Here is a 26,094-nt window from a genome sequence, read left to right on the forward strand (position 1 = left end):
GGGCCGCAACGAGGAAAGGAGGGTTTGGTGTCCCGGGTGCTGAATCAGAAAAGGCACTGAGGTTACTATTTTTCTTTCAAAATTACGGGGAGGGGGTGCCGAAATTGACACTGCCCCAGGCGACAGAGTAAATATTCGTTTCTAGTTAGGGCCCTAAGAAAACCAAAATGATTAAAAAAAGAAACGTTTATTACAAACTAGTGATTCGAATGAAATAAAAAAAATAAGGTTATTAAACTAACAAGTAAAACGTATTACAATCAATTCACCGACATATGTTTAAACCATCGTTTTCCAAACTTTTTTGTTCCATTGCCGATGGACCTTTCCATCGCTCCCCCAAGGGGTGATATTGTCCACTTTGGGAAACAATGGTTTAAACTATAGTCGCCACAATTTTTGGATAGGAGATCGACACAGTTTGGTCAAATTCAGATTTTTAACCAATCCGTGTCGATCTCCAATCCAAAAGTTACGAGTATAGTTTATTTAAACCATATCGGTGAATACTACCCTTAGACGGATAAATGATTAAATGAATAGCTTTACTTGAATTTGAAATAACGATGACAAACAAAAGTCTTACGTTGGTAAAAGGCATTTAATATTTCTAACAAAACGACAAACTTTTGGTCTGTAGTAACATGCATAGAGAGAATGTTCTAGTAATAGCTGATTGTGTTAAAAAGTCATTTAAATGATTTTTGTTTCAAATTTTTCAAAATATGACTGAGCATAGAAAACTTATGACAGAAAAGAAATTAAGAATAATGAAGAATAACGTTAAACAAGCATCGAACCATGTTAAAGGATAGAAAAAACGAATAAAAGAAGAAAATTGATGAATAGTTCGATAAGAATCACATCTAATTTAATGTATTCAAGGCTCAAATCAGTCAGAATGGTTCGTGTTCTAGAATCTAGATGACCAATATTCTTGAGTCAAACAGGACACACATAAAAATATGCAAATTGAAGAGAAAATCCACTCTACTTATTCGATTTCGTTTTCCAATAGACAATATCATCCCCTAGGGAAAAGAGAGGAGCTTTGGAACGGGTCAGTGGGTAATTAGAAGTAACAGATATTATGAAAAAATACTATTACGAGTTGATATAATAAGAGTCTCTCAGAAAAAAAAAATGCTGCGTTTTTCACTCATTTGAAAGCCGTTACAATTAAAATATTGGTATTATTGTTTATCATCAGCATGTACTCCATATCCTTGATTAAAACTACAACCACAGATCCAGGAGGGTGGAGTTCCTACCTATTGGGAATCGTTATCACAAACTTGCATAGTTGATTGATTCTGGAAGCGTTTCACTTTTCGTGATGCTGCCTTTTCCGTGGGACCGATGCACGCTTCCTCAGCTAAAGGAGTTTCACTTCAAAAAAAAAGAAAAAAAGAAATGACACATTTTAAGATTAAAACTTAACTTTGTGATCCAGCTTACAACAACCGTAGCCCTTATATGTTTTGTTCTAATGGGAGACCATGGTTAATGTAAGATTCGATGGAAATGTGGATGATCTGTGACTACACGTTTCAATTCAATGTTCTAGGGGGAAAAATAGAGCCGCAGCGAGATTCAAACATGATTTTGAAGTGCTAAAAAAACAAAAACATGGAAAATGTATAACATTAACAAAAAAATCAGCGGAAATCCTCTACTTTTTTCTATTTACCCATCAGGCCTTTGTATCATTTGCCCTTTTATCCGTGGTTCCACTGTACGTGTACGTGGGGGGGGGGGGTACCGATATTATACTAATTTTTACTAATGTTTATTTATACCTCTAATTATTTAGTTTTTCGGATTTTCATGTATAATATTGCTTTAATCATTTTTCACGTGCGGAAATAAATTGAAATTAAACTGAAGTACGAAAGTCTGGATAACCAAGCGGAGATCGAAATGTAGTTTGGAAAGAAAATTCACGTTCCTCTGTAGGGAATCGAACCACCAATCTCTTACTGTCCGGGCGAGTGTTCTAACCATTGAACTACAGAGGACAGACATTTCCATTCCTTAGAGCATATGTATGAATGCTGAACGGGACTGCGCATGGACAGCCTAGCTCAGCTAATAGCTCTTTCCCCACAGAGGAATGTGAATTTTCTTTCCGAACTACATCTCGATCTCCGCTTGGTTATCCAGTCTTTCGTACTTCATATGAACAGCGGAGAGTGACATCGTTTCCCTCTAAATTGAGAACTGATCTAACTTCATAAGAAGGGGTTCCAGCAAAGAGCTTCGATGACTATATATATAGTAAGCTATATAAGCTCAGAAATAATAATTATCTGCATTAAAAAAGCTTCACAACTTGAAATTTTTTAAATTTATTGATAACTTATTGCATCTTACTATGTACCTTATTCAGCCAAAGTGTATTGAAATTATCAATCAATCAAGTTCATTGTTATGGCCTCTGGCCTTTAGCAATTGGTGGCGAAAAAAGGATATTGCATAACACAAAATTATATATGAAACACAAAATTAAATAACTAAGGGGAGAAAAAGGCAAAAGAACTAAAAGTCAGTTTAAACATGACATTTGGGGATAAAAATATAAACAAAATATATGAGAAATCGATTACAGTTAGGAGTTATTCACAAAGTTCTTAATTTCATTGCAAATATAATGAATTCATATGTATTAAAGCACGTAGTTGTGTGTAGAGTCGTTGAAATGCAAAATATTTTCGAGTTTGAGAGGAATAGAATCACCAAAGACAGTACTTCGTATTGCAGTATATTTATCGCAGGTTATAATGATGTGTCTCTAGGATTCATACTCTCCAGAAGTGCAATGTATGCAAGCCCGCTCGGGTGAAATATGGTGCCTCACTCCCTCCAAAATTAGTACATCGTTCTGGAATTTCAACTGAACAAAGACTCTTTTTATGCGTAGATCAAGGTTAAAATTTGTCTACTGTAATTAAGTCTACTGTAATAAATATTTGTGTTGGGCAATTTACGAAACTGCTTAATCGTACGTAAATATTTTCTCCTCCACAAAATGATGTCGTTGCTTTCTATGACGCGCGTCTTTGGCCGCTGTGGTGGTCGAGTGGTTATAGTGACGGACTCGCGATGCGAGGATCCGGGTTCGAACCCCACAGTGGTGGTCGGCTGAAGTTGGTTTTCTGTGGTTCCCAACTTCAAGGCGCAAATGCGAGCCGATCTCCCCGTTAAAAAGTCTCGCCGCAGAGAGCAACAGTCCTACAACGATAAATCATTCAATCATAACACTTCACTCATAGTTAGAAAAACTAGTGGCAGATGGCAGCACTACACATAACAAGCATTACAGAGAAGCAACAAAACTTCACGTCAGGTTTCACTACACGTTCACGCACATTCCCGCATGTACCGATTCGTTGGGGGTTTCCGGGGGGGGTGGGCAGGGCACATGTGTGGTGGTGTAGTAGTAGTAGGTAGGGCCTCCAAAAAATGGCTCGGGGTCCATGATGTTCTCAAGTCAGCCACCTCGTTGGGCAATTTGCCTGTTGTGGCGTTGTATTGTATTGTATTAGTTATGCAAAATGAAAATTTGATCCGTGCAGAGAAATATCCTGTACGGAAATTCTTCAGGAATTATATTTCCGGTATTTAGCCACGCCATAAGACGTTTTCCAAAATCTTAGTGAACAGTTTCAGGAAATTCGTGACAAGCGCAATTCTTTTACAGTGAGATGGATCTCGAACGTCGCCTTTTTTAAAAATCGGGTTAATAATTATTTCCAACCAGAGGGGCTGGGTATAGTTTGATTGTTTAACATAGCATTGTACCCTGAGAGTAAAACAGAACGAGTAGAGGTATTTAAATTTTGAAAAAATGCGTTCAAAAGTAAATCAACTCCGGGGGACTTATTTTTTCTAAGACCGTTAATAGCATCATTTAATTCTTACAAATGGATTTCATTGTCTAAAATTAAATCGTGTATCTCACTGATTTCAGGTATGATCAGAGTGGAGGCAGTGAGACTGGTGAATTGTTTAGAAAAATGGTTTAGAAAGAAAACCATTCATCTCTGGTGAAATGGTATTTTGGAAGTAAGGGTTTTTCTAAAAACGTGTTCACTGTGCGCTCCAAAATTCCTTAGGGGTTATTACACTGGTTGAGCTTAGTGTTAATGAGTTTTCTCTGGAGCAAAGAGCTTTATAACGATTGCGCGCCTCTTTATAGGTACTAAATTTTTCGGCACTGAAATTTCGGTGCAAAGCGCGAAATAGAGCTCGAACTTTTTTCTGAGCAATCGACATTCTTCATCAAACCACTCACGATAACAGAAATATTTTTTACTTCTGGAAGAAGTCATTTTAATAAGTATAATTTAATTCTTTTGCCGATGCTGAGATAAGTTCAATGATCTGGTTCGTGTCGCAATGAGAAGCATTTTATTGTAGTTTTCGGTTCAATGTTAAATTAAAAATCTCTCCAAGTGAGTCATCCCATCGTGTTTTCAAGATGTTCCCTTGAAAATGGCCGGGAATATTTTTTTGTGGCGAAATTAAAATTTTTATCTTAACTGGCATATGATCGGAATATGGTTCAGTAAGCACAATAAGATCAGGGTTTGTTTCAACATACATTTCAGCTGACACAAAAGTGAAATAGATCACACTGAATCCCGATGCACAAGAATATGTAAACTTTCCCTTCCGATCGGATCTTGTAAAAACCGTTGAGGAGCACAAGCTTATTTTCATAAGCACGATCGAAAAGTGTTATGAAATACACTTTGTACTACCTGATATGACTTCCGTTGTTTGACCTGATTCTCAATTTTTAATTCAAAATTCAAAACATTTTCTATCGTCATTAATACGTCAAATTTCAGAAAACATAAATGGCAATATGCAAATGGAGGTAGTTCTCTTAGGATATCTCTCAAAGATTAGGAACAAGTTTCGTTTCATAGCGATCACGAAATATTTTGTGCAACGTATAGTAAGCACACAGCATAAGCACTCTCAAGGAACCGTAGAGTGATGCGTATTCCAGAACCATAAACAATTAAGCAACCAACGTCACTTATGAACCCTGCGCGAATGTTGATTATTTAGTTGCAATTTCTGAGTAATTTACAAATCTCGTATTATAGAAATGCATAATTCAAACTTTTTATGCAGTCCCTTTAATTTAGAATCAACCGAGTTCGACTGTGTAATGAATTTTTGCGACGTTTCTCACTAACATTCGTTACAAATAGATTTGAAGCAGGGTAAGGGCAAAATGATTTATCAGTCACCAATATGTTTGTAAATATAACACGTCAAATATTTCCAGTGGTTAAATTATCACTGCAGTATGGCTGGATATTTCATTTCGAAAATACCTACCGTCGTGGTACGTATTTAACGTCTTGATCTTGACTTGCGGCTGTAACGTCAACTTTTTCTTGACTTAATAGTATTGATTCTGGGAAAAAAAGGGTTTTCTTCACTACATTATTATATAACTCTTTATTTGATTTTACACCATATGCGAACACTGGAGCTGCTTTTTCATATCTGAAAACGGAAAATCAATACATGGAAATAATTTTGTGTCAGTTTGAATGCCAATGGCGATCCAATTAGTGAAAATAGAGAAAAAAGTGAAATTAAATGAAGAATCTAAGCTTTTTCATAGTATAGCAGTCAAAGGTATGTTCAGTATTTAATTGATTGAAAAAATTAAAATGATTCGTAGTAATGGTAAGGTTAGATTTTGCAAACATATACAGTATTTAACTGTTGCGAAAGAACGATGTATGCGTAATCGTGAAATAATAAGATGTGTATTGTATATCTTTATCTATTTCAGGTGGTCGCAAGGCCTTTTGTTTCACCAAGGATTTGTAGACTGTATTCGAGCGAGTCTATTAGTTCCCCTTGGTGTAAGTGTTCTTGTTTGCCAACGTCTACCAAGATGCTCCATCGTAGAGACCGCATTTCTCCTCCTCGTCACCGTTTCTACAGTAAACATTCTCACATCTGTAATTAACGATGCACCTTTGCTACCAGATCAAGAAGAGTCCTCGAATTCCGGCTCAGATGGCTTATGGACGGCATCATCAGATAACAACCACGTCGTACTAGATAGTCCTCAGTGCATCGTCTTTGGACTTTTCATTATATGGTTTGCTAGTTTTACTATTAATTTAGGTCCTACATTTTTAAGTGGAGCATTATCATCATCGAGAGAAGGTGTTACGCATATCGACGCGTGCCCAATGGTTTACGCTCCGGTTCGGCATTATGTTCTTAACGTGTTATGGGTTACAGTGAATGTCCTGTGCGTGCTCCTAACTGGAATTCATCTGAGAAAGCTGTATCGTGACCTTACTCGTTCGAATTTAGAAGCCCTAAGAATCGCGGGAATGGTCACAACGATGATATCAGTTCGATCAGAAAGAGACCTTTGCGAGTCGCAGCATATCCAGAGTTACATTCAAAGATTAGAACAAGAAGGTATTCGCAGAGTGAAAATGTTCGTAGTCCTTTTAGTAGCCTACTTGCTTTTCTGGGGTCCATTATTTGTAGTGATTCTCATACAACCTGGAATCGATGGTCCTTCTTTCACCTACGAAATCACTCTCCACGTTGCTTTTGTCCATGCTTTTGTTAATCCAACTCTATTGCTAGTCCTTCACAAAGACTTGAGACATGCAACGGCAGATATGTCTTGCTGTAATTCATGGAACGGTGCCGAATTTACTGCATTGCCATATGAGACCAACCAGAGTTGCAGAGTGAACAGGAGTTATATGTAAGTATGAGATGTAAGTATTGCGATATGTCAATCCATTTTATATAATTTCATTTAGATTAATAGGAGATGAAAAAACTGACGAGTATGAAGGATTCTTTCATTATTATCACCGATATTCTCTCGAATAAATCACCGTGGTTACACCTAAGCATTTTGCTCTGTGTGGAAGCTAAGTTCCAGATGGTAAGTATTTTTAACATATTCAGTTTGAGGAATCATGCCAATCAGATTTCTAATTCTATTCCGATTTTAGCGCTCCCAGATGACAGACACACTATAACAAAGTATTGCATAAGTATGGTTTGAAGGATGAGGAAAACCTGCCAAAAGAAATCCGGGAACGTAATCGAAATCATCTTTTTCATTTTACAGAGGGATCAAAACTTGGTCCACATATTGTTTCACTGTCATTCTACTGCTTATATCATTAATGCGAATCCAATTCAACGTACAAAAAATATAACTAAGAAAGTTTTGACAGTACTTCTAACTATGGAATCGGACGGCTTCCTATCAACATTTCTGATTGAAACTTGAAATTATGCTACTTTTTGTTTCCTGAAGATTAGCAATGAAAAGGTTTCAAAGAAACAAGGTGAAAAATGGCGGATTAGTGTGAGGTATTTCAGATGTATTACAATTATGGAATGTGCCAATTGATCTAGTTTGCTAAATCAAGAGAGAGAGAGAGATTTCCAGAGAGAAAATTCCAGCAAAAAAAATTAAAGGAAACAGTTATTTTCCGGATATTATGCTGAGTTGAGCTCGGAAAGAAAAGTCATCACGTCTCCGCCGGGACTCGAACCCAGGCCCTCTTGCAAACCGGGCAAGCATGCTACCATCTACACCACTGGAGACACATGAATCTGCCTTCCTAATTTCACGCACTGTGTCGTGAGGCGCTGAAGTAGAGGCATTAGTAGCCTCTCTTAACTTCAGGAAATGGCCCCCTTTTCTTTCCGAGCTCAACTCAGCATAATATCCGGAAAATAACTGTTTCCTTGATATCTCTGGCTGAGAAAAAAGCCATCTATATCTCTCTAAAAAAAATTAAAGTTTGTTGGTTACATAGAAGTACCATGGAGATATGAAAAATAAAATTTTTTCAATGACTTGCTCAGGTCTCACATCTTTACACATGATCTTAAATTTACGGATCATTAAAGAAATTCCAAAAACCTTGTTGTTTGAAGGTAATGTGTAAATAAAAACTGTGTTCTGTACGTTGAGAACGGGAAAATATTCCAACATTCAAAGAGGAAGTAGCAGAAATGTACTGCTTCCAACATTTGAGCTAATTTTTTTAAAATTTTGGAATTTTATAAAAAGTTAACCATTATTTTATGAGAAAAGGCTGAAAAACTAAGGATTTAATTTTTCCATGTTGCAACGAAACAACTAATTCAAAGTTTTAGTGTAATAAAGTTATTTGGTATCTCAGTTTTTAGGAAATATTTCTACTTATAAAATAGTTTTTTCAGGCAAAAACTCTGATTTTAAAAACTTTTCAGCCATTTTTTTTATAATGAGAGGGTTCCAACCGAGTTTAAAAATTTTATTAAACTAAGCCAGAGATACGTCATTTATTCCTTGGAGAAGATTTCACTTTTGATTATTTTGCTCTCATAAATAGGTATCTACGTAAATCAGATCAGATCAATGTCTGCTGCAAGTTCCATACTTTTATATTATTGGCCAATACCCCAACACCAAAATAGGTAGTTAAAAACAACATTATAGGTATTGTAGTACAGTGGATGCTAAGAAATTCGACATTCGAATCATAATTTTAAATTTAAAATAAGGGAAAATAAGGGATAATTTCAGGAATATATATATATATATATATATATATACACAGGGTGATTATAAAAAAAACTATCCCGACATATGGGCCCCTAACTATCATACCATTCACAGAAACTGAATGAAATTTTGGCATGAGGTATTTTGATGTATGCGCTCAAGAATGATATGGAAAACAACAGTGTCACTCTAACAGTTACGGTTACAGTGAGAAAATTTCGAAAATATCAAATGGCAACACCAAATTTTTTGTATTTGAATGTGATCTCCATTGTGAAAAACCCTAAATAGCTTTCGAACGGCAACTGTAGCATTTCATTCAGTTTCTGTGAATGGTATGATAGTTAGGGATACGATAGTTTTATATAAAATTCTCGAATCAGTGTCATAGCAAACATTTTTGATAACATCTCGGGTTTAGATCTCATTGATTTTTGAATGATGTGTACCACCATGAATGTGGCTTCAAGAAACTTATTTAGAACCGCATGGTGATAACAATTATTTAATTTACTCATCTGACTCCATGAATTGTCACTACTCAAGATCTTGATAATCAAATAATTAATTTATTAAAATCATAACTTCAGAACTGGTTAACATGTTAAAACTTAAAACGTATATAACTTAACGTGTATATAACTTAAAACGAATAACGGGGATACATAATGTAAAAAGTTAAATACTGAAAAAGAGAAAAGAGCGAGTCGTCAACCGCATTTTATAAAACACTAGCGGTGATGTCACATCGATATAACACAAGGTGCAATGACGTTACAACATAAAACGTAACATAAAACATTCACAGCGACACATACAGATGTTTACTATTTCTGTGACGAATCCTCCGTCATTAGCAATTCTAAGAATGTAGTTGAGCTCTTGTTCTAATGTGTTTATGCTGGAGCAGATGTCGATGGCTCTATATATGAACCCAAAGCCAATTTCATGTTTGCAGGACCTGCAATGTGGTTGGTAATGCCATAGAAAACGATTTTCTATATACTGCAGTTTGAAAGACTTTCTCTAGTCTGGTAACTAGGACGTCTAGGAAGGGAAGTGTTTATTGGCTTGAATTGGGCTATACGTGGGTATCAATATTTCATTCGTTACTTTAAACAATTCCTCAAAAAGGACGAAGATATCGTCTACGTATCTTTTATAGAAATGAAAAAGAACAGTATCTAACAACTTGGCCTCGAACTTATCCATATAAATGCCACATAATGATGGCGAAAAGACATTTCCAATCACAAAGCTCCCTGTTTGTGAGAAGAATCAATTACAAAAAGAAAAAGCAGTTTGAGAGATTCAGGTGAAAGTGAGGTAGCGAATCTCCTCTACCTCAGTCTTTGAATGAAATGGAAGTACCCAAGACGCTTGTTTAGACACAAGATTGAACCAAGTTATATTTGTAAGCATGGTATAACATTTGTACAACATCAAACGGGATCACGTCAGGATTACCGGGATGAATATTAAACATAAGTTTAGCGAAAGAATTTTTTTTCTACGAATTTTAGAATGATATTTGAAGTAGCCAAATCATAGTCATACCACTACGTTCAATAAGTTCCGAGACTTATTTTATTACGGAAGAATGGAAACAGATAGGACCTGTTTATTTGATGTTTCCTTCGAAGTAACTACCCTGTGTAATTATGCATTTTTGCCATTGTTCATACAAAGATATAAACGCAGATTGCAAGCTTTTTTTGTCACATACAAAGTGCCTTCGTTGTTGTTCACTGCATTTTGTCGGGGAACCTGAGAATCGTTCCCCCAAGCAAATTCTTTATCCGAGAAGAAAGGATAATGTTTTGACAGATAATCTGACACCAGGAGGGGCCTGTGAGCCGACGAATTGTCATTATGGAGCACCCACGGCTTGGCCTTCTAACGATCTGGTCGCTTGCGTCTCATCGAATCATGCAGGCGTTACAGAATTCGCAGGTCCCCCCTCTTAGTGTCATATTACCTGTCAAAACATCACATTCCGATACTTCTACAGCCAGCTTATGCTCCTGATCTTGCCCCACGTGATTTTTTTCTTTTCCTCGGATAAAGAATGAGCTTCAGAAATGCAGTGAACAACGACGAAGTCACTGGAGTATGTGACAAAAAAAGGCTTGCAATCCGCATTTACATCTTTGTATAAACAATGGCGAAAATGAACAATTGTACAGGGTAGTTACTTCGAAGGAAACATCAAATAAGCAGGTTCTATCTGTATTCACTCTTTCGTAATAAAATGTCTCGAAACTTTTGAACGCAGTATTTTTTGTCAGTGACAACGAAAGATAACAACACTGAAAATAAAACACCGCATTCAAGTAAATAACTCGGAATCCGTAGATATTCACTCCTTCTTTCTTTCTTACCAACGTGGTAAGAACGATTTTTTTTGATACTGAAGCTCACTTGCTTCGCTTTCGAAACGGCACTCACGTGAGCTCCGAAATACATGTCTATGATAAAAATATTATTATTTGCTAGTGCTACGTTGCTTTTTTTTATTCATTTCACGAAATGAGGAACAAGCATGAAACTCTCTTAAATTTTCCATAGAGCACCGTGGCACTCCCGAGCACAGGTGTATGGGGGAGCACCCAAAAGAAAAATAATAAAAAAAATATTTTCTTAAAAAATAAAATATCGATATAAAGTAATTGTTTCGCTATATCAATGAATGTCAATTTGAGTGTTCTTTGAAGGTGGGTAGCTCAAAATTTCACTGGAAGAAATTCCTTTTACCCCTTCCCCCCCCCCAAAGGTCGATGTTATGTACATTCCTGCTTTCGAGCGACAGGTTGAGGTTAAGGTTAAAAATATTACAATATAGTGACATGACCAGACTTGGTGTTTGGTGAAGGATTGGGGTTAACGTCTAAAATTTATGAAATATTGGGTGTGTGAAATAGAGAGGGAGTTTTTAGTGAGATTCTAAGTTAGTTTTTTCTTCAAAATCCTATTAGTTGATTATTACTATATCTCTGAGTTGCAGATATAAAGTATATTCTAGTGAATTGCGGCTGAGGCATGAGGTTATGAAATGTCTAAATATACTGAGCTTATATATATATAACAATTGATGATCCAAACAGATTCATTTGCATATGGAAAATTAAATTAGTATTCTACAGACTTTTCATCATATATTCTACTTTGAAGTATATTAGAACAGATATAAATATATAAAAGATAAAATATAAATATGTGTACTTTTAATATTTTATTTATAAGACTACCGAAAGGAATAACATTCCGAAAGTTCTTCGACACAAACTCTACCAAATCAAGTCTGTTTCGCTTTGGTGATGCTTTCGTTAGAATAAGTCAATATGTTAATTTCAAGTGTATTAAAAACATCGTAGATGTAGAAGTTCAATTATTGACCAACGAAAGGTCTTCAAGAAAATAATTATAGAATTGATGAAATTTTAGTTTGCTTATTTCTGCAGCCAAATTAGTCCAAGTAGAATACGGCTTCCAACAACGTCGTTTCATAAAATGAAAAGTATTTAAAAATGCAAAGCATGCGATCAGAAAAAATATCATGGCTCGATATCTGTGTATCCGAAATTTTAAAATATGAATATAAATTTGTGAATATTCAACGTTATTAATGACGTGCATCGTTTTGAAAATTTAATTAAACAACGTGAAACGAAAAAAAAAGAAAACTCGCTATTTCTTTTGAGAGCTCATGTTTATGAAGATAATATTTTATTCTCAAACTGTTCAAAGTGCTAATAGTAGCATAATTGCAAAAGTGAAATTTCCTTAAAAAGAGAAATATGTCCAATAACTATACTTCATTTTGTAACAAGAATCAGGATAATTTATTTATTCACTTTTGGTTCGGGATGTATTGTTCACTGTACTACGGGTATTCCACTTTGTTTCGGTAAATAAAATTATCACACTGATTTTTTGTTTTCATTCTGAAGGAGGAAAACACATACACACGAGATATTTAAAACAACTGCTGCGATATCGTACGGAAGCAATTCTTGTAACAACACAATAAAACATATATATTTATTATTAGTGTTCAAATTTATTAAAATGAGGTACAGAGCTTGCACAATTCACACATTTCAAGTATTATTTACAACAGCGGGCGACGGTGTACTACTTCTACGGTAGCAGGTTTTTTCCTAACGGGCAGATATTCCATTTGCACCTGCCGGGACAGTCCGAATAAATTTCAGGGGTTGGGTTCGACAGACGTCACACTACACATTGTATGCAAATAGGTGAAAAAAAATGAATAGAAGAATTCAATATATACGTTAGGTAAATGTGATAAATGCGGTTATTATGCATACTCACCAAGCATTTTGGTAAGTTTGATAAATTTCCCTAAATGTATCACTTTTACAGGTGATTATGCATAGTGGCCAAACGTCGTTGATTTTTTTTTAATATACACACGCTTTATTATTCAAAAGGAAAAAAAACACAAATACAGAAGAAACAAAACAATAATAATAATAACCAAGGAGCTAAATTGCTCTTACTGGCTACGTGATAAATTTCCTCAAATTTGTCACTTTTACCGGTGATTATGCGTAACATCCAAGCATCGAGTTGCTGGTAAACATGATAAATCGTACTATACGATATGCTGTACATGATAATTCATATATGTATTGTATCATTATACCTAGATACGATCATAAAATTTGTTATCATTATATTGGGGGTACGATCGTAAAATTTGTTATCATTACATCAGGGTTTGACTATATTCATCACACATACAAGACTCATTTTTAATTTTTTTTATATTTATCAAATTCACCAATTACCCTAGGGTATTTGTATATTCGCCGGTAAGAATGATAAATTTATCAAAATTACCAACACGAAGCATGCATAATACCCGGTTATTATATATAATATATATATATATATATAACTGATTTATCACATTTACCGTAACATATAGACTTGGGAAATAATTTTGATTGTCTTTAAAGATTGAACTAAAAGTAAACATCTAATAGGGTAATTTTGTCCGCAAAAGGGTGATCCTCTTTTCCGATTTTTTTTTGTTAATATTGATGGATAGAAACGTGATGGGTCTAGAAAAAATCATCCACTAAACCGGATCATCCTCTCATTCGGAATGCACTTACAAAGGTTTAACGGTATTGTGTATATTTCAATCCAAAAGTGGTCATCCCGCTTATACTCTGGATTTGGAACTCGGTAAGTACCTACTTGTTCCCTCAGTGGCGTCGGAGTCGGGGGCATATTTTGGAAGTGCACCACTGTTCCGCGATTATATGATTTTTTCGTAATTTTTTCCATACAGTCAATCGCGTTGCTTTAGCCTCTACGGTAATTCGCGTAACTGTACGATCTCTTCTTATTTTCCGTATCCGATAGTCGAACAGCGGTGAAACAAGGTAGGTATTTTTATCACTGTTCCGCGAAACATTTCAAATGTGCAATATCACGCTATATTCATTGCTATATAAAAACGGTTAATAATATTTAATTGATTTATTATTTACTCATATTTTAAGAGTCGGAAAAATATATTTTAAAGTTTCCTACACGCGCACTAGAAGATCAGCAAAAAAAAAAAAATTAAAAGATTTATATCCTCTTTGAATGGGGGGGGGGGGGAGAGTAATTTCAGTACATCGAGCTGGAATTGAATTTCGATCCCCAGGTTCACTGCTTAAAAAAAAGAAAAAAAAAGAAGTGGTCTTACCAATTATACCAGTTACGAAATTCAGAACTAAAGCTGCTTCGTACCAAAAGTGTATACTTTTAGTCAAGAGTGAAGCCGTAAAAGTTTTGCTTTTCGTAATGTAAAACTACTTTTTCGTCATTACTGCTACTAACCATGACATTTTAACCTTTTCCTTGCGAGAATTAAAGCAAACAGTGTTTATATGGCATTAGCGTGTTGTTCCGTCAGAATAAGTTATCAAACCCATATGCCCAACAATAATGGTGTTAAGCGAGTTGACTCGCTCCGATGGATATTTTATATTTCACAATAAGATTCTCTCATTTCTTTTTTTTTGTTTTTTTTCGTATCCTGTGTATATAATATGGCATGTGTAAGATAACAGATGAGATGATATGGGGCCCCTCCAATTGCTTTTAAAACATACAGGGGTTGGACAAAATAATATGAACACCTGTGAAAAAACAACACTCGAGGGAACCTGTCTCATACTCCCGCCCTCTAGTGTGGAAGAGTGCACTTGGCCGGCGAGAATGTGCACACATCAGTCTAGTCATAGCAGTGATAGCGTTCGGATGCGATATTTATTGGGGCGTTAAAACTTCGTTATGGCTGACCCCACAGATTTCGAAAAAATCATGATTGTTGGAGCCCGTCTTGCTGGGGCCACAGTAATGAAAATGGCCACCCTTGTTGGTGTCGGGAGAAGTACTGTGTCGATGGTAATGACAGCCTATAGCAAACAGGGAAAGACATTATCTGCTAAGCATAACAGTAGTCGAAAGTCGAAGATCACTGAGAGACAGAAGGGTTTTGAAGCGGATTGTGGCCTGAAAGCACAAGACAACAGCGTCCCAGATAACATCTGAGATGAACACACATCCACAGGAAAGTGTATCGACAAAAACTATCCGCCGTGAACTGCATGCAGCAAACATACAAGGCAGAGAGACTATTCCAAAATCATTGGTGACACCATGCGATGCCTTGAAACGACAAACATGATGTCACGAACATAAGAATTGGACACAACAATGGTAGAATGTCATCTGGTCAGATGAATCGTCGTTCACATTATTCCAGATTAACGGACGTGTTTACGTTTGAGAACGCCAGCACGAGCCTATGACGTTGATTGTCTCCTTCCTATTGTTAAGCATTGAGGGGGATTAGTGATGCTGTGGGGCGCGATGTCTCACCGTGGTGTCGGCCTACTTGTTGTCCTGGATGGGTGGGTTAATGCAGCGGTTTATATCAGTATTCAGGCCGACCATCTTCATCCAATGGTGCAATATTTGTTCCCTGATTCTCGACCTGTGTTCCAAGAAGATAATTCGCCCGTTCACACTGCTGGAATTGTCGGAGACCGACTTGATGAACACCATGATGAACTGCAACACCTCGTGTGGCCCACTCGGTCCCCTTATCTTAATATAATTGAACCTTTGTGGGGTATTTTGCAGGCCAAAATGTGCAGTAGGTTTCCACCTCCAAATACAACGCCACAACAGGCAAATTGCCCAACGAGGTGGCTGACTTAAGAACATCATGTCTCCCCGAGCCATTTTTTTTTGGAGGCCCTACCTACTACTACTACACCACGCATGCACCCCCCCCCGCGGAACCCCCCAACGAATCGGTACATGCGGGAATGTGCATGTACGTGTAGTGAAATCTGACGTGAAGTTTTGTTGTTTGTCTGTAATGCTTGTTATGTGTAGTGCGGCCATCTGCCACTAGTTTCTCTAACTATGAGTGAAGTGTTATGATTGAATGATTTATCGTTGTAGGACTGTTGCTCTCTGTGGCGAGACTTTTTAACGGGGAGATCGGCTCGCATTTGCGCCTTGAAGTTGGGAACCACAGAAAACCAACTTCAGCCGACCACCACTGTGGGGTTCGAACCCGGATCCTCGCATCGCGAGTCCGTCACTATAACCACTCGACCACCACAGCGGCTGACACGTTCTGAATTAGTTGCCTTTTTGCAGGAGGAGTGGCTACGTATCCCTGCGACTGTTATGCATGACTTGTATTTGTCCATCCCACGACGGATACAAGCTGTAATTAATGCAAAAGGAGGGCCAACACAGCCTATTAATAAATATTTTGTTTTATTTTACAGGGGGCGATATTATTTTGTCCAACCCCTGTACCTCCATCCTAATATGTGTACATTTTGATCCGTCTTAACGAAACCCCGAAATTTTTCTTCAACTCCCAATCCCATCTCGTCTGCAATCACCACAAAATTTGTTAATCGCAACAGTACCAAATTGTCCGGGGGAAATATGTTGTAAAAATGCTGCATGGTTTTTTTTTTCTTCGTTTTCTTCTTTTTTCACACAAAATAAAGTGTTCCACGAAGCTGGGCTGGAAGAAATCTCGGCAACGGGATAAGTCCTGTGGCAAAGTTCTGCCGTTCATTCATTCATGTTCCGTCAGAATCCATTGTAGTAGTGATAACGAAGCCTTGTGAGGACAGAGCACTACGATCTGTTGTGCTCTCTGTCTTCACAAGGCTTCGTTATACTACTACAATGGATTCTGATGGAAATACAGTAAAACCTCTCTTTTGCAGACACCGGCGGGATAAAAAGATTCGTCCGTAAAAGAGGGGTGACCGTTAATCAGAGATTCGAAATGCATATTTTTATTCAAGTGTTCAAAATTTTCAATGGGATGGATAGGATGGACCATGAACTCTTTTAGTACACCGCCAATCGACTGCTTTTACAAGGGGACACCAGTATCGATTGGTGAGGGACAATGCAAGGTTATGGTGTCGCAGGGAATTTTTCTCTAATAGGGTTGTTAATAAATGGAATAGCTTACCCCCGGAGGTAGTAAATTGTAACACAATTGACACGTTTAAAAAGAAATACGATAAACATGTTGGGGTAAATCGAGAAGCTATCCATTCTTAGAATAAGACGACCATAAGTATTCTTTATGGGAATTGTATGATATTTATCACGTGTATATATTGTTTATAATTGCATTTTTAATTGGGTTGCTGTATTTTTGAAATATATGACATCCATATTTTCATGGGCATCTTTTTATCAGCCACCTCGTTGGGCATTTTGCCTGTTGTGGCGCTTTATATGTATTTGTATTTGTAAAAGGGGAAATTATTATTTGGCCGTAAAATGAGGGGTGTCCATTAAGAGGGGTTTCACTATAGTATACTTATACTTATACTTATAGTATACTATAAAACTTATAGTAATGTGAATTATCGTAAACCAAGAAGTGACGCGATTGGCTGAATAGGGTTTTCACTGAAAAAAAAAAATCGTACAATCACGGAATAGCGGTGCACTTAAGAAATGTGCAGGCGAGGATACAGTGGGAGCTCGAGTACTCATGCAGCACCAAATTTAGCACCCCAGAGTTAATTCAGAAATCAATGTCTGCTACATAAAGACCAGGTCGAGCACCCATAGGTTTAAAACACTTCCGACGTTTCTGTGTTCTTACACTTCAAAGAAATGGAACCTGATTTCATACGGCTACATTATTAGCCGGGACATACATTTTTTTTCAACTTCTTCTAATGGAAAAGATATTCGTATGATCAGATAAAGCTCTAAATTAAGATGTAAATACAAATAAAATTGTTTATATATCCATCATAAATTTCGCTCATTCATTTGTTATCTGATGCGTGCAGGCATGGATTTTATTTATTTATTCATTTATTCAATACTGCTTGGCCGAAGCCCAAGTACTTTTCTGTACTAACTTCCAAGTTTATCTCGATATTTCCTCTTCTCTTTCTTTTCTCTTAAACAGATATTTTTTAATAATCCTTGAAAGTGTTTTAATTGTTCTAACTATTCTAATTGTCTTTTATGGTACGATTTGTTGTTTTTTTTTGCTTTTTTTTTGGCTGTTTGTGACAGCTATTGCAAATCAATTTTGTTACGTCGTACTACTTCTTCAACGTATTTCAGGGTGAGTTTGTTTTCAAGTTAGCAAATAAAAATTCATTCGTTGTTGAGCACCATGTGGTGAGATTGACATAAATGCCATGCCTGGAATGTAGTGTGAAGAACAATACTTCAAAACAAAGAGTAATTTGCAAAAAAGAAAAACAACACTTTTTTTTTGTTTTGTCTTTTTTTTTTCTTGGCAGACGAAATGTTTTGGTATTTTTCAATCGATACAATTCTTCCGTTTTGTTGCATGGTTGGCAAGTTTGTTGGCACAAGCAATTTGTTTTCTGAACGGAAAATTGCTTTTTCTTTTCTTTTCGTTGACGTTCATTCGTTTTGTTTGAGCCGTGTAGCAAACAAACACATTTTCACTCTCGCACGCGTTTTAAACTAGTTTACCTTCAAGAAGCAATTTTCTGTCTCTCCGTCTGTGAGATAAAGCTTACTATTTTTCTAATTACTAGCTTAATATAAGTTTTCTAACGGCTTATTTAATCTGAAGCTGAAGAAAAATTATTTCATTGCGGATAAAAGTTTCGAATGTATGTTTCATAGAATGTCTCATCTTAGTATGGATAGCTTCTCGATTTATTCCAACATGTTTATCGTATTTCTTTTTAAATGTGTCAATTGTGTTACAATTTACTACCTCCGGGGGTAAGCTATTCCATTTATTCACAACCCTATTAGAGGAATACTCTCTGCGACACCACAACCTAGAAGTGTCTCTTAGCAATCAGTGCTGGTGCCCCTTATCGATGCATTAATAACTCATGGTCCATTTTGTCCATCCCGTTGAAAATTTTAAACACTTCAATCATATCCCCTCCCCGGACATCTGCGCTCCTTCAATATAAACATTTTCAAAAAATCAAGTCTTTCTTCACAGCTCGAGCCCAGTGTGCCATCAAGAGCACGCGTGGCTCTTCTCTGCAACCCCTCGAACAAGTCAACGTCCCTGTATAAGTTATGGTCTTCAAAAGATGACGGCCTACTGCAATCCAGGCCCGGAAAAGTGGAAGGACCACTTCAAGAGAATGCGAACAGAACTTTTTGAAAATGAAACCGAGAATTTTATTCGATTTTCTGACCCCCGCTGAACAATGTTCAGAAAACCTAAGGCTCTCTTGAATAAGAATACCCAGATCGGTGATCTTAGTTGCATCCGGAATAATAACACAATTCAACTCGTAAGTGAAACGTAGGGTGTTCGAATCAAAATGAGCGACCATGCATTTGTCAATGTTAAGACATTTGGCCACGCTGCAATTCTGTTAATCTGGAAATTCTATAATTTAATTTCTTAAATTCTGTAATCGGGAATCAAATCGATAGGGAGTTGCTCCCTATCGCTTTGATTCCTGATTAACCCCATTAGCTTCACGTCATCTGCGAATTTTCTAGCAATCCCATCGATACCCTGATCGAGTTTATCGATAAAAAGTGGAAAAGTATGGGGCCAAGGACACTTTCTTGAGGGACTCCACTTGTGACGCATGTCCAATAAGAGAATTCCCCGTTCACCATAACCCGTTGTGACCTATCTCTTAACCACGATTCTATCCAATTCAGCAAGTTGCCCCCAATCCCAATGAACAAATCACTACAAACATAGGACAAATGATCACAAAAATGAGTAAATTGTCACAAAAACAATAGATTCCTTGAAAAGTATAACCCATCTTCATGTGTATATTAAAATACACTGCTGAAAACAAGTAGGGGAGCAAGCAAAAAAGTGAAGAAAACCGTGCGAGACAGCCACGTATTGGCATACAATGGATAGTACACGCGTATCAATGCGCAATACAGAAAAAAGACGTAAAAAAATTTGGAATTAAGCTTTAATTCTTTGAAAATATGGAAAAAACATGAAAAGATGATTTAGGGCAACAATTTGGTTACATGTAAACGATAAAAAAAAGTACTGTTTAGACATGATGCATGAGTTTTAATAGGGCGTGTGGTCTCCTCGAACAGCTAAGACTGCTGCACACCTGTTTGCCATGGATGCGATGAGGTTATCGATCAGACTTTGGGGAATACTGTTCCACTCCTCAAGAAGTGCAATCTGCAAGTATCGGACAGTAACAGGCGGCCTTGGTCGAGCAGCAATGCGTCGTCCGAGCATGTCCCAAACATGAAGCTGAAACAATACAGCGTATGGAATGGCCAGCGTGCTCTCCTGACCTGAATCCAATCGAGCATGTCCCATCCCAAACATGCTCGATTGGATTCAGGTCAGGAGAGCACGCTGGCCATTCCATACGCTGTATTGTTTCAGCTTCAAGCATGTTCTCCACCAGACGAGCTCTATGCGGTCGGGCATTATCATCCTGGAAAACAAAGGAATCTCCAATGGCTCCAGCGTAAGGGATGACATGAGGTCGCAGTATCTCGTCTGCATACCTTCGGGCCGTCAAAGCGCCATTCCGAATGATATGCAGGTCCGTACGTCCGCCTGTGCTGATTCCACCCCATACCATCCAACCAGCTCGTCTGTATTGTGACCTTTCACGAACGAATGGGGGGTTATTTCGAGTGTCCCTGTCCCTCCATACCAGAACACGTCGGGTGTCACACTCCAGACTGAATCGGGACTCGTCTGTAAACAGCACTTGGCTCCAATCGTGTTGCTCCCAATCTCGATGTTCAGCAGCCCATCTTCTTCTGGCCGCACGGTGGCGTGAGGTCAACGGAATGCAGACCATTGTCCTACGTGCATAGAGCCCTCCCTCATGAAGGCGAATACGTACTGTTTGGCTGGACACCCTTCGTCCTGTTGCCAAGAGCAACCGTCTTTGCAGCTGCGTAGCATTCTCTGTTCTGTTTCGACGGGCTGTTAACCGTACATACCGGTCATCAGTTGCTGTAGTGGCGCGTGGCCGACCTTGCCCTGGTCGACGTCTAACATTTCCTGTTTCTTGGAATCGATTCCACAGCCTTGCAACAACACTTCTGGTGACTCCAACAGCGTCCGCGACACTACGTTGTGTTTGCCCGGATTCCAGTCTGCCTATAACACGCCATGCCATGGATTCCGGTAAATCACGTTGTTTAGACGTCCTCAAGTCACCTTGTCTCAAAAAAAAAATACTGCGCAATCGAATTTCACAGTTACGGCAGTAAAACAGACGTTTCTGCAACATCCCGATTTCTGCCCTTATCTCCTTTTTCTGGTTTTTGACGTCATGAACTTTGATTTGCATATGAAGTTTTCTTCTTCCGTTTCCTGCTAGGCTTTAAATTATGGATGATTCATTTTATGTTACTTATCGGTATACATCTTTGCGTAATTTTGTTAAAACCATGTGCTCCCCTAATTGTTTTGAGCAGTGTACCTGCTGTGAATGGGTGAAATGTTTATCCATACTAACCTCAACATTATCAAAAATGTTCAATGGAATGGCAGACAGAAATTTAAGTGTAGATCAGATTTAATTGTGGTAAAAGAGAAAAGTACCGTAATCAAATATTGAATTTAAGGAGAAGCATGCATGAATATATAAAATATGGCAAGCATGGCAGAAAGAAAAATAAATAAAGAAAGATAAAAAAACTATGCGACGGGGAATTTGGGAACCTATCTGCGAGTTTTCTGAGAAAAAATGACATTTTGAACTGAATTTTCCAAATGTAAATTTTGTTTTAATGTTAGAAATCGTTGTAAGATTTTGGAAAAAATAGTTCTTACTTTTTAACCATTTTTGACCGCTCTCACAATTCATGTCCAAATCGCACAATTGTTTTATCTATGATGACTGGCTACGTACATAACGTACTTTACAAGTTTAAAAAAATTGGTCATTAATTTAGCATGTTTTTCTTCCTAATTAATGTAAATTGTCAATTAATTAACTTTCTAATTAATGGAAATTAATTGTCTTAGTTTAAATTTCATTGTAAATAAATTTTAAAAATACTATGACACACTCATTAGATATTTTAATTAAATGTTCATTTCATATAAAAATTTGAATAAAAAATATTTGGAAAAAAATTTTAAACAAAGCGTTACGCAAACGCATCGTCAGTCAAAAATGGGTTGTGCATAAGGTGTAGAGGGTTATACATTTTCGGAACTAAATAAGTGTTTTTGAAATTGCTCTTTTCATGTATAGAAATTTTAAAGGTTTCATATGGTCTTCTCAGAATGAGATTAGTTTTTACGAATACATACGAATACAGAAGACAAATCGAATAATAGATTTGTTGTTAGTGGCTGAATATTTGATTACGTTATATTTATTATATTATACTTATGTTATATTTATCAGGGCTGGGAATCGATTGAAATTTTTAACTGGTTAAGCGAAAAGTTTTTGATTGATAAATCAATTGATTAATCTAATTTTAATCAAATATTTTTCGTAATCATATAATATTAATTGATGTCATAAAAATATATATTCATTTCTGTCTCGCTAGATGTAAACAAATATGGGAATAGATTAAGAAATTAAGTTTGCCCGCTCGAAGAAATTTTATTATTCTGAAGATATTTTGTCAAAACCTGGAATTTCTTCACTTGGATTTTGACGTTTCTTTTTGAGAAAAAAAGATTGTTTTAAGTGAATAAGTGATTTCGAAACTACTTTCGATCATATTGGTGCTTTTTTTCCTAGAAACCCCTCCCAAATGTTATTTATCAGGAGAGGAGCTGATGCTTCCAAGAATACGAAAAACTACTGTTCATAGTGGAGATAATAAATTTTGGTATTTATTTATTTGTTTACATCCACAAAAGGCGCTGGTTGCACTTACATTGCGGGAAAGAAAAAAAGCACGATAAAAACACAAGAGGAGCAAATAATGAAATACTGTACAATGTACATATATGGGGGGGGGGGGCATTAAATTAAAATGGGTATCTGATCAAGAAACTCGAAATGTCAAACGTTGATAGTATTTTGCAAAATAACGCGTAGGTCGGTGACAGACGAGGTCGGATGGAAAGCTATTCAGCCCGACATAAAAATGAATACTGTAATCGGTTCCTTCTCGCAAATGGAATGCGTATGCACAGCTGGTGACGTATAGTGCGCGAGTTCATGAACTTTGTTCGATGAAAGAGTCGATGCTATAGACCAGTGGTTCCCAAACTTTTTAGGTCACGGAGCACTTTTCAGGCAAAAAGTTAATCGCGGAGCACTAACGTTCACGGGGACGCCGAAAGTCTGTACAAATAACAGATAGTTTCAATATATGCCAGACCATACGTCCGAATTTTAACAAAAATGTACCGTTTTGGAAAACGAAAGTAATTTGATTAAATAATATTTTTATTTAGTCAAAAATTGCAGGTCGACTGAACTGACAACTTTTTTCTTGCAGCAATTTTTATTTGAAAATAGTTATTTTACCAACAAGTAGAATGATAGGCCTATATAATTCTACTTGTCCTTTTTCCAAGAGTTAGCACATATCTGAGGGTTTCCGCATCTTTCTGTGAAAGGACGTTGACAAGTGGCAGGGGTTCTGGGATGATTCGGAGACCCAGGGTTAATCTGAAACAAGTGGAATGGGAAAAAATTCTGTTTCTCTCACAATTGTCCAATCCCAACCTACCTGGAGCTGTTTGAAAAGAGAAGCTATGGTAAATATCTATGCTGGGCAGCATACTTCATTACGCAACTGCCTGCCCGCAGACAAGCCGTTTTCACTTGGTGAAACTGAGGGTAAAATTGATCGAGAAGTGGGAGGATGGTGAGGGACCAAAGATCATCCAAGACTCTGGGGGATATCACGAGATTTCTTGAGGTCACTTGGAGCAAGTTCATGATAAGCGACCTTCCGTTGCCAGGAGAACAGATCCACCACGCTCCCAGTGTCCGGGTCTCTCCTCCATCAGATCGGACGAGGCAGCAGGCGATACAGCTCCCCCCCCCCCCAAAGAAACGTTGCCAGAGCATGGAAATGCCGGAGATTTCACTATCAACGATGACGCCTCGGACTTTCTCCCATAGTCGCTGGTGGCTCCCAAGGTGTCACATAAGGGCATAGAATAGAGAGTGACAGAGTTACTTAACATGTATGTTCTTGAACCTACGTGGGCATTTTTACATTTTTGCGTCTATAGTCTCTTAATATTTGTATTTTTCTGCGACCTCATGCATTTTTTATACAGGGTGAACGTGACATGTTCTGCCAAATGAGAGGAGATGATAAACAAGATTAAGTGGAACATGAGCCCAACTCTGTCCTATCGAGTTGATAGGACCACGACGTTTGAAGTGAACAGACGTACTTTTTCCGCTGAGCAACCGAGCGTTAAGACTTGGTATTCAACCCAAGTGGGAAACTCAGTCAGCGTATAACTAGTGGTTAAATATTTTTCCTCTGAAGACGACACTCATTGGTGTTCAAATTCATTACCATTTTTTGTGTTTTCGTGTATTTGCCTTATTAGTTGGTGTCTTCATAATAAATATCCTTCTACCCCTACAATCGGTCAAGTTTATCAAAAAATTGTCCTTCGCACCAGCTTTCGAAAGAGCTTACGTTAAATCATATCGATGATCTAGTTCAGGAAAAATTTAGTCTTTTGTTTGCAATACATCACTGAAATCTGCGTTCGTCGAAATAATTTTAGTAGGTGACACAAAAAATATTCGATTTTTCACTTCACAAATCTTTCAGCGGTTGTAGCCCGCCATTAAATATAGATATCCTGGGAATAGAGGTAATGTCACCTTATACTATTTTTTCTGCAAAATCAAACTGTCACCAAAATCTGTATCCAACAATTCCGAATTTTCGTCGAATATCTACTTCGACAAACGCTTGATTTTAATGATGTATTGCAAACAAGAGGCTAAATTTCTCCTGAATCAGAACGCCAATATGGTTTATCGTAAGCTCTTTCGAAAGCTAGTGTGATGGACAAGTTTTTGGTAAATTTGACCGATTGTAGCTACAAGGGTGTTTGTGAAAATGGCGATTCAAAATTTTGGCAACAATTGGATTTTGAACTTCGCCAATCTTTCAACGCTTGTAGCATATTATTAAATACAGATATTTGAATGAAATAGGCGTAACCTTATAGGATTTTTCGATTTTCTTTCCAATTTTTTTTGTTTATGCAATGATGTGTTTTGAATGTTCTGTGATCTCCCCCCATCGCATGTGTTGTATACCGCCTCCACCTCATTACTGAATGTCATCTTTTTTATTTTTACACCGTTTCTTTTTTTTTCTTAAATTTCCGTCCCCTGTACTACTTTGCTCTTTCGTATGTCCACACTTTGCTTTTCTATATGCACTCGCGCCTCGATGTTGGAGAACCGCAGAAAACCGACTAGCCGACTACCATTGTGTCGCAAACGGGATTCGAACCTGGATCTTCATGATGAGATTGTAATAATTATTAGTAATTATTACAAATTCAAATAAGTATCGTTGAAAAACGGGACAAATGTTTAAGTAAAATCGGGACAACGAAAATTACTAGTATGTCGCATAATACGGGACACAAATGGTCCGTTAAATTGTTTCAGATATTTTACTAGTTCTTGGTTTCAGAAAGGTTGAGAAACTCTATGTTTATATGATAAAATATTCAAATCAAATAATTTCAGTTGCTTTTGCCATGATGATTAATTCCATACCATCAACCCTTTTCTCCCCTTAGACCCCGAGTCTAATAGGGCAAGAATAATGCTCCCAAAAAATTGATAAACACTATGAAATATTATTTTAGCATAATTTTTCAAATACAAATACAACTGCAACACCAAAACAGGCAAAATGCCCAATGAGGTGGCTGATAAAAAGATGCCCATAAAAATATGGATTTCATATATTTCAAAAATACAGCAACCCAATTAAAAATGCAATTAACACAAATTATAAACAATATATACACATGA

General features: G+C 37.1%; 1 protein-coding gene across 2 annotated transcripts in view; it reads left to right on the forward strand.

Annotated features, from left to right (window-relative positions):
* LOC149084783 (uncharacterized) overlaps positions 1–26,094 on the forward strand; it is a 146,103-nt gene that overhangs the window by 107,272 nt on the left and 12,737 nt on the right. Inside the window, exon 3 of one of the 2 annotated variants that reach the window (XM_089232528.1) lies at positions 5,822–6,779. In XM_089232528.1, coding sequence (XP_089088654.1) covers positions 5,822–6,770 — 949 coding nt within the window. In that variant the 3' untranslated portion in view covers positions 6,771–6,779. The remainder of the gene's footprint in view (positions 1–5,821; positions 6,780–26,094) is intronic. The other variant, XM_089232527.1, reaches the window with a different exon arrangement.

The sequence above is a fragment of the Pholcus phalangioides genome, unplaced genomic scaffold (assembly GCF_987345545.1).
Source record: "Pholcus phalangioides strain wild (caught in Gottingen) unplaced genomic scaffold, Ppha-v1.0 ptg000007l_1, whole genome shotgun sequence".
NCBI lineage: Eukaryota > Metazoa > Arthropoda > Arachnida > Araneae > Pholcidae > Pholcus > Pholcus phalangioides.